We start from the raw sequence: 15,968 nt of genomic DNA on the forward strand, positions 1-15,968 counted from the left end.
CTGAACAATGGTGTGTGTGTGCGTGTGTGCGTGTGTGTGTGTGTGTGCATGTGTGTGCATGTGTGTGTGTGTGTGCGTGTGTTAGACTGCAGCAAAGGATTAACACTTAGATGAATGTATTATTTCAAAATGCTCTTACAGTGTTAGGCGGGAGAGAGAGACAGAGAGAAACAAAGAGAGAGAACAAGAAAGAGACAGCAAACAACAGCAAACCAGAGAGGGATGGAGGGATACAGACAGCGGGTGAGAGTGGGAGAGAGGGATGGAGGGATACAGACAGCAGGTTAGAGTGGGAGAGATGGATGGAGGGATACAGACAGCGGGTGAGAGTGGGAGAGAGGGATGGAGGGATACAGACAGCGGGGGAGAGTGGGAGAGAGGGATGGAGGGATACAGACAGCGGGTGAGAGTGGGAGAGAGGGATGGAGGGATACAGACAGCGGGGGAGAGTGGGAGAGAGGGATGGAGGGATACAGACAGCGGGTGAGAGTGGGAGAGAGGGATGGAGGGATACAGACAGCGGGTGAGAGTGGGAGAGAGAGATGGAGGGATACAGACAGCGGGTGAGAGTGGGAGAGAGGGATGGAGGGATACAGACAGCGGGTGAGAGTGGGAGAGAGGGATGGAGGGATACAGACAGCGGGTGAGAGTGGGAGAGAGGGATGGAGGGATACAGACAGCGGGTGAGAGTGGGAGAGAGGGATGGAGGGATACAAACAGCGGGGGAGAGTGGGAGAGAGGGATGGAGGATACAGACAGCGGGTGAGAGTGGGAGAGAGGGATGGAGGGATACAGACAGCGGGTGAGAGTGGGAGAGAGGGATAGGGTGCACAGTATTGGTCGTGCTCCATAATGCTTTGTGCTGTGTGAAGGTGGCTCAACCTGTAGCTAGTCAGAATAGGTAGTGTGGTAGTCAAACCTGAACAATGGTGTGTGTGTGCGTGTGTGTGTGTGTGTGCATGTGTGTGCATGTGTGTGTGTGTGTGCGTGTGTTAGACTGCAGCAAAGGATTAACACTTAGATGAATGTATTATTTCAAAATGCTCTTACAGTGTTAGGCGGGAGAGAGAGACAGAGAGAAACAAAGAGAGAGAACAAGAAAGAGACAGCAAACAACAGCAAACCATTCCCCTAGCTGATTCTCTCTGTATACAGCATTGGGATGTCTGTCTCTCTCACACTCTGTATACTGTGTGTTTGTGTGTGTGTGTGTGTGTGTGTGTGTGTGTGTGTGTGTGTGTGTGTGTGTGTGTGTGTGTGTGTGTGTGTGTGCGTGCGCGACTGTCCAACCATATGCCCTTCGTACCCTCCGCATGGATCTCGATGAAGTACTCAATTGTGTGTTTGTTGCTGTGACTCCCTGTGAGTAGGTGTGTGTGCTCCGTGTTGACAGATCTCTCCTGCATCGGTGAAGTCTACGCAAACCACCGCTCTGTGTTGACAGATCTCTCCTGCAGAGTATTTAGCCTGAGGAGTTGGCACTGAGAAGTCTGTAAACTTCAAGTCCCGAAGACTTCTACATTCACAGCAGCTATCCACCCACTTGTTTAACACCACTCTGAGCCCGGTGAATAATCCTCTATGGAGCTATGTGGATTTGCTGTGGATGAGCAGCTCGAGTCAGACAGCTGAAAGTAGCACGGATATGTGCTCAGGTGTGCAATCCTACGCCAAAAGCACGGGATTACTTTGCAGCAACCTACTGTGCTATATTCCCTGTGTAATGCCACTTGCTGGAAGAGCTAGCATCATCCGCAGAAAGGGAAGCGGAGGACACCGATTTGCCTACGTACAGTGGGAAGAGGGAAACGGATGTCATCTCCGCTTATTTGTGGACTTAACGCAACTGGCGACAGGCCATAACTGAGCGGAGAAACGCTCGCAAACGGTTAGCATGTGGGCTGATGTCTCTGTGGGAGAATAAGACTCTGCTGCACCTGTCACCGTGTACAACATAGCAGTACAGCATAGCAGACTTTCTAAAGAGAGAGAGACAACAGACAGTATTCTCCCATTCACTCCCATAGAGACGAGCTTCAAGGCACATTCACAGAGGCTTCCTGGGGTCGCCCCAAAGCGCGTCGGGGTGGAGACGGGTGGAAAGACGACACAAAAAAAAGGAGGAGAAGTGCGAGGAGAGAGAAAGACATGCGAGAGAGGAAGTGAGGGAAAGAGAGGAAACAGAGACTGGAAGAGAAACGGTTCCCCACAAAGCCTGTCACCATAGAGACATAAAAAGGAGGGGAATATATTGAGAGAGTAAGAAGTTGAGCGAGATACAGGGCTGGAGATGGTGTTGATAGAGAAGGAGAAAAGAGAGGGAGAGGGAGAAGAGGTAAAGTGTGCAAAAGAGAGACGGAGGAAGTGAGAGAGAAGGAAAGAGAAACAGAGGCTGGAAGAGAAAGAGATGACGATCGCTTATCATTTCACAGTCTAGCAGCTCTTCAGACTAACAAACAAACAGGGTCGGCAGAGGCTGTTAACAACTCCATAAATCCAGGAGGCCCAACTTCACTTCACTCCCAACTTCACTCTTTGCATCTTTCAAAAGCTTCTTAATAATTCACAGTGGAAAACAAGAAGCTCAGCAACCATAGCTAGTTACCTCTCTCTCTCCCTGTCTCTCCCTCTCCCTCTCCCTCTCTCTCTCCCTCTCTCTCTCCCCCCCTCTCTCTCTCCCTCTCTCTCTCTCCCTCTCTCTCCCCCTCTCCCTCTCTCTCTCTCTCTCTCTCTCTCTCTCTCTCTCTCTCTCTCTCTCTCTCTCATCACACATGTATTACAAGCCCACACACACACACTTACTTCATCTCTTTCACCTCCCCGTCTCTCTATCCTCTTCATCCTGCCCTCTCTTACCTAAAAGCTCCATACTTGAACGAGTGGCCTATCTGCTCAATCAGCTGCTAAAAGGAAATATGTAGCGAGAAAAGGAAGACTGGGGCGGTAGAAAATCATGACTTGACTCAGCAGACCTCTCCATGGCCTCCCCGACACCTAATCAGAGTGATCCGCTTCCCGTGCTCTCTCTGATCCCCTTAGGATGATACAGTACTTATTAAGACAAGCCCTGCTTCAGCGATCGGTCAAACTGCTGTGGTAAGCAGGAAGGAGTGGTATGTGTGTGTGTGTAACTCAATCACTTTCCCCTTCCTTAAAGAGCGCAAAGGGCCTGAGTAATCAAACACAAGACCCTCAAAGTGGTATGGAGGTAGAATCTAAGTAATTCCAGACACACTCCGTCCCTAGTGTGTGTGTCTGCGTGTTGTGTTGTGTTGTGGGTATGCGCGCACACGCGTGTGTGTAGTTTGTGCTATTTTCCATACACTGTCCCTAGAGTGTGTGTGGTATCTTGAATGCGTGTGTGTGGGTGTAAATGATGTTGACTGTTGCTTTTTCTCTCTAGTGAGGTAGAAAGCAGAAGAGTCCGCTCTCCAATCAATGCCATTCAATAACACTCAGCCAGTGCCACGCTAACACCGTCGACTGAGCCACAGTCACCGACAGCAAAGGTTCCTATCTGCAATACGGTGTATTGCACCATATTGGGAGTATTTCACTTGTATTGTGCAAGGTTGGGGTCAATTCCATTTCAAGGTACTGTACCTTGACATGAAGGGAACAGTATGTCATTTATATTGTGTACGGTTGGGGTCAGTTCCATTTCATGTACTGTACCTTTGGTAGGGCGTATTTAGGGAACCTCATCTGGACAAACTCATTCCGTCGGTATGAAACGTAGTGCTTGGTGCGGTTTCCTGTGGTCACCTAGGTAACAGACAGAGAGGGAGAGAGAAACACACACACCACGTCAATGACTAACTCAATGTCTCTCACACCACGATCCTCATGACCGATCCACTTATGACCGATCCTTATGACCGAAACAGAGAGCGACAGATGGAGAGAAAAAATAGAAACAAGGTGAGAGAAAAGGTGCACACCAGTAACCTAACCACCACAGGTGAACGGGAGGTGCACCATCTGTTATTCCCTGAAGAGAGAGATGAGCTCAGCAGAAATACAGTTCCTCAGCAGAGAGAGAGAGAGAGAGAGAAAGAGAGAGAGACATAGAGATAGAGAGAGAGAGGGAGGGAGAGAGAGACAGAGAGAGAGAGCGAGAGAGAGAGAGAGAGAGAGAGAGGGAGGGAGAGCGAGACAGAGAGAGAGGGAGAGCGAGGGGGAGAGAGAGTGAGAGAGAGAAGGAGCGAGCGAGCGAGATCGAGCGAGAACGAGAGACAGAGAGTATGCAAATCCCAGCAGGAGGCTTCTGGGTAATGATGAAGTTGTGCTGTCTCATGCTGAGGTGGAATCATCCAATCAGAGAAGATGAGTGCTGACCCGGTTAAAAAAGCCCATCGACATCATATTTTACAGTATGGGGGAAGTGTGAACGTTTGTTAGCACTGTGAGAGATCAGTGGTGTCAGCTCAATACCGTCTGCTTGGCTGTTTGTGGTAAGTGGGAAGTAGTGATTTAGGATCAGTTTTTCCTTTCAGATAATAATGAACCAGACAGGGGTGACCAGATCCTAGAACAGCAGTCTTGCTTTGAGGCGTTTTGTGAATACGAGGCCCTGATCTCACTGGTGGGAAGTAGATGCAAGATGACCAAACTCTGAACGATATCTGCCGAGCTAAGCTGAAGACCAGTTTATTCAGGCCAGCGACGTGGAAGTTAAGCTGGAATGTTTTTCTGTGGATGTTAAGCTAGTAGGTGTATGTGCCAATGCCAACACTGGCGCTCTCTCTCACTGTTTGTCTGAGTCTGCATTTCCATACAGCTCAGTATCTGATACCCACCCACCCACCCCACGGACACAAGCATACCGTTGGCATGAGCATCTGTCATTTCACTCGTGTATGTGTGGGCGCTTCTGAGCTGGTTACTACACGTGTGTGTCTCAGTGTGTGTGCTTCTGGGCGTTTGAACAGTATCTGCGTGTGCTTATTTGCATGTGTACAGTATAGAGTCAGGTCCCAAAAGTATTGGTACCCTTGAGCAAGTCACTTAACCCAAAATTGCTCCTGTAAGTCGCTCTGGATAAGAGCGTCTGCTGAATGACTCAAATGTAATGAAGATGAACATTAACAGACTGTATAAAATAAACAAGACAAATACTGGGCTCTGTGGTATTCTCAAAACATGTTGAAAATGATATTATTTTATTTGAATAATATTGCTCAGAGAACGAGATTTTGTTGAATTAACAAGTAAGCTTATTTTTTCTCTCTCAAAAAGACAAGGCTCAAAATTGATTGGCCCCCTATTTCAATACATTTCAATACCTCAAGAGGTATTGCGAGGATAACGGCACTGAGCCTTTAAAATAAAATGTTTTATGAGATTGGAGACCACATTGGGAGGGATCTCGACCATTCCTCCAGACAGAATCTTCCCAGATCCTCGATTCTCCTTCATCTGTGCCGGACTGCCCTTTTCTATTCAAACCACATATCAGTCCAGAGACTGAGATGACCATTGCGAAACTTTGATTTTGTGCTTAATTAACCATTTCCTTTGTGGATTTTGATGTGTGCTTATAGGTTAATTATCTTGCTGGAAGATCCACTTTGTGGCCAAGTTTCAGCTTCCTAGCAGAGGTTAGTGGCTAAAATGTCCTGGTACTGGGTAAAGTTCCTGATGCCGTTGACCTTAACAAGGGCCCCGGTAGGTATGGGGTTCTTTTTTGCTGATGCATCCTTATTTCGACGGCAAAGCATGGCCAAAGAGCTTTATTGTCATGTTATCTGGCCATAGCTGTAAAGGTTTTCGTCGTCTGAAGATGAGGAATCGGACCAAAGCGCAGCGTGGTAAGTGTTCATGCTTTTTATTGGAACTGAACACTATAACAAAATAACAAAGGGAATAACCGAAACAGAAACAGTCCTGTAAGGTGCAACACACTTAACAGAAATTAACTCCCCACAAAAACCATGTGGGAAAAAACTACCTAAGTATGGTTCCCAATCAGATGTTGTAGAAAGTGATAGACAGCTGTCCCTGATTGAGAACCGTACCTGGCCAAAACAAAGAAATACAAAAGCATAGAAAAAAAGAACATATAGAGACATAAAAAGCTCTAAGGTCAGGGCGTGACAATAGCACAGGTTCCAATCCAAGAGCAAATGGCATTTAGCAAACTACAGGCTTTTACATTTGTTGGATGATAGGAAAATAGAGCTCTTTGGGCACACACACTAGTGTGTCTCTCTGTGTGTGTTTCTGTGTGTTTCAGTGTGTATCTTTAAGTATGTGTCTCAGTGTGAGTGTGTGTGTGTGTGAGTGTGTGTGTGTGTGTGTGTGTGTGTGTGTGTGTGTGTGTGTGTGTGTGTGTGTGTGTGTGTGTGTCTGTCTGTTTGAGTGTGTGTGTGTGTACATTTGCAAGTGTGTGTGTGCATATCTGTGTGTGTGTGTGTGTGTGTGTGTGTGTGTATGTGTGTGTGTGTGTGTGTGTGAGTGTGTGTGCGCTTTGAGGAATGACTGTCCCCCTAACCCACATCCCTCCCAGCAGCCTAGTACTAGTAGTTAGTAATGCTCCAGGGATAATCCCTGGGGATAATAGTCCAATCTTTTGTTGCTACTGACCCTGCACAGGCCTCCACACGTAATGAGATTTTTAAATGCTCCTTCCCTCCCTTGATCTCTCCCTCTGTCTCTCTCTCTCTCTCTTCCTCTGTCTGTCTATCTCTCTTCCTCTCTCCATGTCTCTCACACACAATACTCAGATTGAGTAACATTTCTTTAAACCTTATTTGTAAATGCGCTCTCTCGCTCTCTTGCGCGCTCTCCCTCTCGCTCATCACAGAATAACCTGGTGGCTGTAGCTACCATACTATGGGATCTCCATCATATGATGTACAATGTCCTAACAAGCGACTGTTCCTTCCTACCTGAATGCCAAAGCGAGTAGATTAAGAAAGGGATACCATTGTGGCACATTAATAACCAAACAATTATGAAGACATATCACAACAACAAAGGGTTTTGTAAATGTCTCTTTACCTTGACAAAGATGTAGTCGTCTTGGACTGAGAGAGAGTTGTGGTCGATCTTCCCCAGGAACTGAGCCGTCACCATCTTGTCTGAGCAGTTTTGGATCAGACAGGTCACGTACAGGTACCCTGGGGAGAGACAAATAAGATGAAAGTGAAACTTTTAGAGGGATAAACAGTGTGGATACAGTTGTAGTGTGGTCAGATTTAGTGTGCATGCGTGCGAGAGAGAGGGACAGTGAGAGAGACCAGACAGACTAAGAAAAGGAGAGGCGGATATGTTGAAAGTCATCAGGTAGACAGGGAGTGCTTTGAGTGCTGAGCTGTATTAGATACGGCACATCTTCACGAGGCGCCTTACTTCTCTACCAGTCAAAATGTCAGGGGGATCAGGCGTAGCCTCCGACAGAAAGGCAGAGCGGGTTGGGTTAGCTTCTGTCGCGACGCTAAACCGTATTGAATTTCACACAGCAGCAGCTGCATCAGCAACGACAGTCAGTAGCGGCAAGACCGCTGAAAACACATCAGCAGGAAGTGACAAGCTAGCGTTGGAAGAAAATGCAAACAGTCCAAAACACCACAAAATCAAACTTTATCTTAGGGGGGGGGGGGGGGGGGTCTTAAGTTCTACTTTTTACTTTTTTCAAGTTGTCTCTCTTTCGTTCTCCTGTTGTTTATTATTGCTTAACTTTTGTTCCAGTCTGGCTGACTGAAAATGTACTGCAATGCTCAGACGTTTAATCAAAACAGCATACGGGGAGAACTCATTAAAAGGCAATTAGATTGGTTAAGCATTCACTTCCAGCTTGTGACACGTACACTTATTCATCCGGCGCACGGACCTGCTACACTCTCGCTGCCTGACCCGGCTGAGGAGGAAATAACGAGGAAATAACGCAAAACAACTGAAAACCACGTATCACGAAACAACGTAGCAGCTGGAAAGAGAAACTTCTGGGAAAGAACAGACTAAAAGGGAAGAACGCAGGAAAAGAGCAGATGTTTTTTTGGGGCCTTACCGTCATCTCTTCAGAACATCCAAGACCACCACGGTTTCCGACATGAATTGTGCGTATAGTTTCAAAGATGGCGTGAAAGATTACGTGATAGTGTGAGAACGGGAGGTTACTTCGAGTTTTTCCCCCCAACATGATTATGTGAGTCTACGTGCACTCGCTCAGTGTGCTGCTGTATGCATCTGGGTGTGTGACGAGACAAAAGGATGTCCGTGTGTTTGCATGAGCACCCGTAACGCTCCCCACATCAATCTCCCCAATGACACACACACAGACCCTGCCAGTCTCCCAGCGAGCCTGCTTCATCCATCAACCCATCACCTGTACCCCCTCCCCCCATCTACCCCCCTCATCACCCACCATCCCTGGGCACAGACCCTAAGCAAATCCCAGGATTTGTGTTAAAACTAGGCCTCTCCCTGGGGTTCAGCTCCACTATGTGACCAGGCCACCCACCCCACCCCCCCCCCCCCCCCTGCTACCTGTCATCGTTTAACCTTGACAGGACCCAGGGTGACAGGGTGGCGCAGGGGGAACAGCTTGCCCTGGCATGCCTGGTCGCATGGGCCCCTCTAACACATCCGTCTGGATGTATGAGCTGCCATACGATAGAGAGGCGGGGGAGGGTGGGGTAGATGGGAACCATGTGGCCCTGCCTAGCCCAGGAAAGAGCTCTCCTGCCTGGGCAGCTGGCCCAGACAGACAGACTCTCTGGTTCTCTGAAAAAACACGGCCGGGCTTGTTCAGGATGACAGGTTTCACACTCTGTCCGGTACACAATCAGAAAGTATAGACACATATATGGGATTTGGGAGTTGTTTCTCACTTTCTGGGGGAGGATGATGACACATTTTAAGTATGACACTTTGGTGACTTAATTTTATCAGGAAAACTGTGTTAAGTAAACAAGGTATTATTAACATGTCCTCTCCTTTCTTTGTCCTTCATTTGTACTTCCTCTCCTTCTTTTTGTGCCTTTGAGTCTCAGATTCTATACTTCTCCTGGTCTACACTGTGGGATTGCGGTTTGTGAAAGTGTACCGAACACATTCTAACGCATACACACATACTGTACCAATCAAAAGTTTGAACACACCTACTCATTCAAGGGTTTTTCTTTATTTTTAAAATATTTTCTACATTGTTGAAGTAGTGAAGACATCCAAACTATGAAATAACACATATGGAATCATGTAGTAACCAAACAAATACATATATTTAATATATTAGATTCTTAGTAGCCACCCTTTGCATTGATAACAGCTTTGCACACTCTTGGCATTCTCTCAACCAGCTTGCATTTCAATTAACAGGTGGGCCTTGTTAAAAGTTCATTTGTGGAATATCTTTCCTTCTTAATGTGTTTGAGCCAATCAGTTATGTTGTGACAAGGTAGTGGTGGTATACAGAAGATAGCCCTATTTTGTAAAAGACCAAGTCCATATTATGGCAAGAACAGCTCAAATAAGCAAAGAGAAATGACAGTACATCATTACTTTATGACATGAAGGTCAGTCAATCCGGAACATTTCAAGAACTTTGAAAGTTTCTTCAAGGGCAGTCGCAAAAACCATCAAGCGCTATGATGAAACTATCTCTCATGAGGACCGCCACAGGAAAGGAAGACCCAGAGTTACCTCTGCTGCAGAGGGTAAATTCATTGGAGTTAACTGCACCACAGATTCCAGCCCAAATAAATGCTTCACAGAGTTCAACAGACACATCTCAACATCAACTGTTCAGAGGAGACTATCAGGCCTTCATGGCGAAATTGCTGCAAAGAAACCACTACTAAGGAAACCAATAAAAAGAGACTTTACATTTTAAAAAATGTAAAAAGAAGAAGAGACTTGCGTGGGCCAAGAAACTCTAGGAATGGACATTAGACCGGTGGAAATCTGTACCTTGGTCTGATGAATCCAAATTTGAGATTTTTCGTTCCAACCGCCTTGTCTAGTAGGAGAACAGATGATCTCTGCATGTGTGGTTCCCACCGTGAAGCATGGAGGAGGAGGTGTGATGGTGTGGGGGTGCTTTGCTGGTGACAATGTCTGTGATTTATTTAGAATTCAAGGCACACTTAACCAGCATGTCTAGCACAGCAATCTGCAGCGATACACCATCCCATCTGGTTTGTGCTTAGTGGGACTATTATTTGTTTTCAACAGGACAATGACCCAACACACCTCCAAGCTTTGAAAGGGCTATTTGACCAAGAAGGAGAGTGATGCATCAGATAACCTGGCCTCCACAATCATGGGATGAGTTTATTTTTATTTTTTGACATTTTTGTTCCACCTTATTTCACCTATTTAACCTGGTAGGCTAGTTGAGAACAAGTTCTCATTTGCAACTGCAACCTGGCCAAGATAAAGCATAGCAATTTGACGCATACAACAACACAGAGTTGCACATGGTGCAGTGATCTGTGAGCTGCTCTGAGAGCTGGTGCTTAAAGCTAGTGAGGGAGATATGAGTCTCCAGCTTAAGGAATTTTTGTGGCTCGTTCCAGTAATTGGCAGCAGAGAACTGGAAGGAAAGGCGGCCAAAGGAGGAATTGGCTTTGGGGGTGACCAGTGAGATATACTTGCTGGAGCACGTGCTACGAGTGGGTGCTGCTATGGTGACCAGTGAGCTGAGATAAGGCGGGGCTTTACCTAGCAGAGACTTGTAGATAACCTGTAACCAGTGGGTTTGGCGACGAGTATTAAGCGAGGGCCAACCAACGAGAGCATACAAGTCGCAGTGGTGGGTAGTGTATGGGGCTTTGGTGACAAAACTGATGGCACTGTGATTGACTGCATCCAATTTGTTGAGTAGAGTGTTGGAGGCTATATTATAGATGACATCGCCGAAGTCGAGGATCGGTAGGTAGTTGTCATGAGTTGGACCCAGAGTGAAGGAAAAGCAGCCAACAAGTGCTCAGCTTATGTGGGAACTCCATCAAGACTGTTGGAAAAACATTCCAGGTGAAGCTGGTTGAGAGAATGCCATGAGTGTGCAAAGCTGTCATCAAGCCAAAGGTTGGCAACTTTGAAGAATCTCAAATATAAAACATTTTAATTCACTTGACACTTTTTTGGTTACTACATGATTCCATATGTGTTATTTCATAGTTTTCATGTCTTCACTATTATTATACAATGTAGAAAATAGTAAAAAATAAAGAATGTACCTATGTCCCAAATTTTGACTGGTACTGTACATTCTAACATAGGCATGCAGACACACACAAATGTTTACATCTGGGCACAAACGTGCACGCGCACGCGCACACACACACACACACACACACACACACACACACACACACACACACACAACCATCCCCAACACACCCACACTACACACACCTATTCCCCTTGGTGGGTCGTGCAGAGCTAACCTGGCTGGCTGATGATATGATAATCCATGGTAATATAATATAATGATAATATCATATATGATAATCCTGGTGCCTGTGGGAGTTGAGTGAGGAGTTGAGAGCGTTGCACAGGCAGACTTGTCTTCAAGGGAGAGGAATGGCATGAGAGGGTAGTTGAGGGTAGCAATGTGTGTTTAGGGGATTCGAGAAGAATCGCATTTGGTCGGTGAGAAAGAGGTCAAAGATGTAGCTCACAGAATCCATCCAGACATGCGTGCACACTGAAAGAAGTGCATCGTACCTCCACTTGTGTCCTGCATCTCCATATGCACCAAGTCAGGGTCCACATCTACACCAGCCACAGACCTGAGACAGAGGAGGTTAGTATTAAAGTGGGCAGTTGGGGAAAACATAACCAAACTTGTGGTGCACTTAACCTCCTTTGCTTCCCCCCCCCCCCCTTCCTATCGTCACTTTCTCTCTGTCCTCCTAGTAAAGTGAATCTGATTAGAAGTCGGCAGGGAAGTTTGTGAAATCTCCCCAGCTCTATAAAGATATAGGTGAGATATAAAAACCTACATTGCGCTCCCTATAAAGAGGCTTTATGAGCAATTAGCAAGCTGGAGAAGAGAGGGAGAGAATGAAGGGGGTAGGGAAGAGGAAAGGAGGGAGGGAGGGAGAAATAGAGTGAACAAAACTCCTTCTGGAAAAAAGTTGCATTCTATTTCACATGTTTCCTGACGTCCGTATTCTCCTCACATACTGTGTCATTCTCTGAGTTGTGTTTCCTGTCTGCTCTTGGCCTCAAGCAGCATACGAGCCACCATTTCACCACCCATAACCAATTCACATCTGTTCTATTTCATGGGATAGCCACTAGCCAGCAATGCTTTACACAAGATAAATAGTTGAAATACCTCTAAACCCAACTCTGAACGTGTCGAGAAAGTGGTACAAAGCACTAGTGTCTGGCGTCCATCTTGTTGGACGGACCACCCTGCCAGATAGAAGCTGACTAGCTCTTTAAAATGTTCCTGATTTATAAGGACCCCAGACCACTCTTCTCTTCCGCTCTTTTAGGAGCAGAAGGCCACGCAGTGAGGATAAAGCTATTCCAGACCTAACTATTAGCTAATTCTGGCAATTCGGAAAGCACAAATGCTTTGAGAGGATTTTTCAGGGCCAAGAGTTTTTCTTGGTCAGGTCACGTGGTCAGAAAAAAAAACTCCTGGTCCTAATGTGTTCTAGCGAGGGAGAAATGTTTTGCTTGTCCACATGACTTGACTAGGAACAACTCCCTAGGCATATCACTTCTGTGTCTCTGTTAGTATTTTACATCTCATTACATACTCGCTATCAGACTGTTTGGGGAGTCACTGGCCAAAGCAAAGTATATGTGGTGATATTTTATTGGTAGCCAGTGGTTAGGGATACAAATGTGGTGCTTGGATTACGTATATGGTACGTAATCTTTTGATCTCTCATTTCCTACAGCTAGTGCCAATACATACATCATAAAAAAAATGTTTTTCTAATGCCTTTGTAATGGTATCCATATGTGAAATGCAATGCGTTGTAAAGTGTAAGGGAATTGCCTCTATACCCAGATCTGGGATCAGTTTTACATCTCAACTGATAGTGGGGGCGAAGGTCCGATTTGTGTTGGGTAATCTGATCCTAGATCAGATATTAGCCAGAACATCTGCTTGACTCAAAACAGACTTTGGAACTGACCTATCTATCCTCATACAGTAAGATGTGCTGGGGATGATTTGGTGTTAGGGATGGACAAATGTCCAGGTCTCAACACTAATGGCTTTACAACCACTGATCTGGATCCAAGGGGAACAGAGATCATTTCTGAGAGGCGAGAGCAGCAAACAGGCACGAACTGTCTCTATGACCTTCTGGGTACGAGAGAGCGAGAGAGCGAGAGAGCGAGAGAGCGAGAGAGAGAGAGAGAATGCAGAAGGAGTGAGGAGATAAACCTCAAATTGAAAAACTCTCTAACCCGTGAGTTGATCACAGCTACATTTTGTGAGTGAGGGTGTGACAATGTAAAGGCCAGAGTTACAGTACTGTAAAGCAAGTGGGAGACATACTGTAACAGGAATAGAAAATCACTGACCAATATATCCTGTCCTTGGTCACTCGTTCCTGCATTAGAGTCCACTTCCGGCCCAAATCCGTGGACACATAGAGCTTTGAATAGAAAACAATCAAACAATGACACCAAGGTTCTTTACGACAAACTTGTAGCTAATGTCATAAATTGATATGACAAAAAAAATCGTAAATGCCCGACAAAACAGGAGTTGTATGGATAAAGAGGTGAAATGGATGATTGTCATAGCTTTTCATCTCAGTATTGGTGATTTTATGGTGTCAGAACATCCCTCAGTGTGTAGTAAATTGTGCTGAAGAACATCCCTCAGTGTGTAGTAAATTGTGCTGAAGAACATCCCTCAGTGTGTAGTAAATTGTGCTGAAGAACATCCCTCAGTGTGTAGTAAATTGTGCTGAAGAACATCCCTCAGTGTGTAGTAAATTGTGCTGAAGAACATCCCTCAGTGTGTAGTAAATTGTGCTGAAGAACATCCCTCAGTGTGTAGTAAATTGTGCTGAAGAACATCCCTCAGTGTGTAGTAAATTGTGCTGAAGAACATCCCTCAGTGTGTAGTAAATTGTGCTGAAGAACATCCCTCAGTGTGTAGTAAATTGTGCTGAAGAACATCCGGTCCAGTAAGTCAAGCAAGAGAATTCCATGGTTCACCTACCTCAGGCTAACCTCTATTAATCTTAGTTGGTTATTCCATGTGTGTGTGTGTCAGTATGTGAGTTTGGTTGTGTGTGCATGTGTACCATTGATCGGCTTAATAATAAATATGTATTGATTTTCTCACCAGGTATCCCAGCAGACATAAACAGCACAAAAAAGGTTTCACCAGCAAGCCTGCACACATTCCCTTACTGCCACACACACACACACACACACACACACACAAATGGCTGGAGCGGAAAAGATGTAATAGCATCAAATACATCAGACACATGGTTTGATACCATCCCATTGCCTCCGTTCCAGCCAATATTATGAGCCATTCTCCCCTCAGCAGCCTCCGCTGACACGCACATAGGGTATTGCAGGTGCATACACACTTTAGCAGAAGACAACAAACCTTTGCAAACACTGAATCTCTCACTGAAATCCAGAAAGCCCAATTGAATCGATAGGATCAAACGTAATAAAACCGGACTGGCTGAACCAAGAAAAATCAAACCTGACCACAGCAACATCTCCAAAGGATAACCAATCGCAAGGGGCATTATCTCACCAATCATCTCTCCCATACAAATATATGAATTCTAACAGGCGTTTGGAGGAGAGGGGGGCCACCGTAGGCCTCCCATCTCTTTCTTCCGCTAAATGATTTTTCTGTCCTGTTAAATGCCTTTTTTTTTACTCTCCATCTGTAGCCTGGCCATATGGAACAGATTAAAACCTCATTTAATTTCTTGTTTAATTAACTCTAAATGATTCAAGTGGAGGTCCCTCCATTTTCTGTTGCTACTGTGACTGTGAGTTATCTGAGGAGAGATCGGAGACGATGCCAAATGTGACGCAGAACTGTCCCTCGACACTGACCTATGGTCAGTTTTGTGTTTTACTACCCCAATGGTTATGGATTTAAAAACGGTTGGGATCTGGGGAAGGTAAGCTGATCCTACAGAGATCTGTGACTAAGGGCATTTTTTTTTTCACTGTACTTATAGTTGGTCAATTCAACACACTCCGTATTCCCCACACTGTCGGCTAAATCATTACAACCACGCTGAATAAAACAACACAAAGTCGATTTTTTTTGTCATATTTCACACATATGTACAGCATGGGTGAACTTTTTTTTCGCATGTCCCAACTCCCCCTGAGACACCCTTGGAGACTAAGGTCACGGCAAGCCATTAACAACAGCGACCCTGTTCAAGGGGACATTGGCAGATTTTTCGACTTTGACGGCTCGGGGATTCGAACGAGCATCCTTTCAGTTACGGGCCCAATGCTCTTTCCGCTAGGCTACCCACGCCACACAACACGACACACTACATTTGCTAGGGCAAGGCTATCCTAGCTGTGCATTAAGTAGCACTGTAAAGGGAAAGTATATCTGTCCAAAACAAGTTCGCTGCTCAAAGTATTTTAGCATATTTACAACATATATTTCTGTTAATTGTGAACTGATAGAAATGCTATGAACATGAAATAGATATCCCCACAAAAGCACAATTATCTCTAATTATGACATTGACCCACCTTTCCCTCCTTGCAGTAAGCCAGCACCTTGTCCTCCTCCTTGGGGTGGAAGAGGAGGGTCTCCGCGGTGAAGGAGAGGGGCTGTCGCTGGAACGAGGAGCCCTCGTCTGTACTAATGAACAGCATCTGGTCACGCTCGTTAATGGACGAGCTCACTAGGATCACCTGACAGAGAGAGGTCAGAGGTCAGAGGTTAGAAGGGAGATAAGGATAAGGTCCGTACTGTATAGGGTAATGTTAATGTGGTAATGTTTGATTTGGGTTTCTGGGGTTGAAATGTGGTA

General features: G+C 45.7%; 1 protein-coding gene across 11 annotated transcripts in view; it reads right to left on the bottom strand.

Annotated features, from left to right (window-relative positions):
- Nucleotides 1-15,968, bottom strand: part of LOC110531879 (VPS10 domain-containing receptor SorCS2) — a 321,210-nt gene that overhangs the window by 46,880 nt on the left and 258,362 nt on the right. For all 11 annotated transcript variants that reach the window (XM_090184070.1, XM_036987785.2, XM_090184071.1 and 8 more), the window contains exons 4-8: nt 15,685-15,849; nt 13,501-13,574; nt 11,674-11,738; nt 7,003-7,121; nt 3,676-3,765 (exon numbers count right to left, since the gene is read on the bottom strand). In XM_090184070.1, coding sequence (XP_090040196.1) covers nt 3,676-3,765; nt 7,003-7,121; nt 11,674-11,738; nt 13,501-13,574; nt 15,685-15,849 — 513 coding nt within the window. The remainder of the gene's footprint in view (nt 1-3,675; nt 3,766-7,002; nt 7,122-11,673; nt 11,739-13,500; nt 13,575-15,684; nt 15,850-15,968) is intronic.

The sequence above is a fragment of the Oncorhynchus mykiss genome, chromosome 9 (genome assembly GCF_057628025.1).
Source record: "Oncorhynchus mykiss isolate SJ-2025 chromosome 9, ASM5762802v1, whole genome shotgun sequence".
Lineage (NCBI taxonomy): Eukaryota > Metazoa > Chordata > Actinopteri > Salmoniformes > Salmonidae > Oncorhynchus > Oncorhynchus mykiss.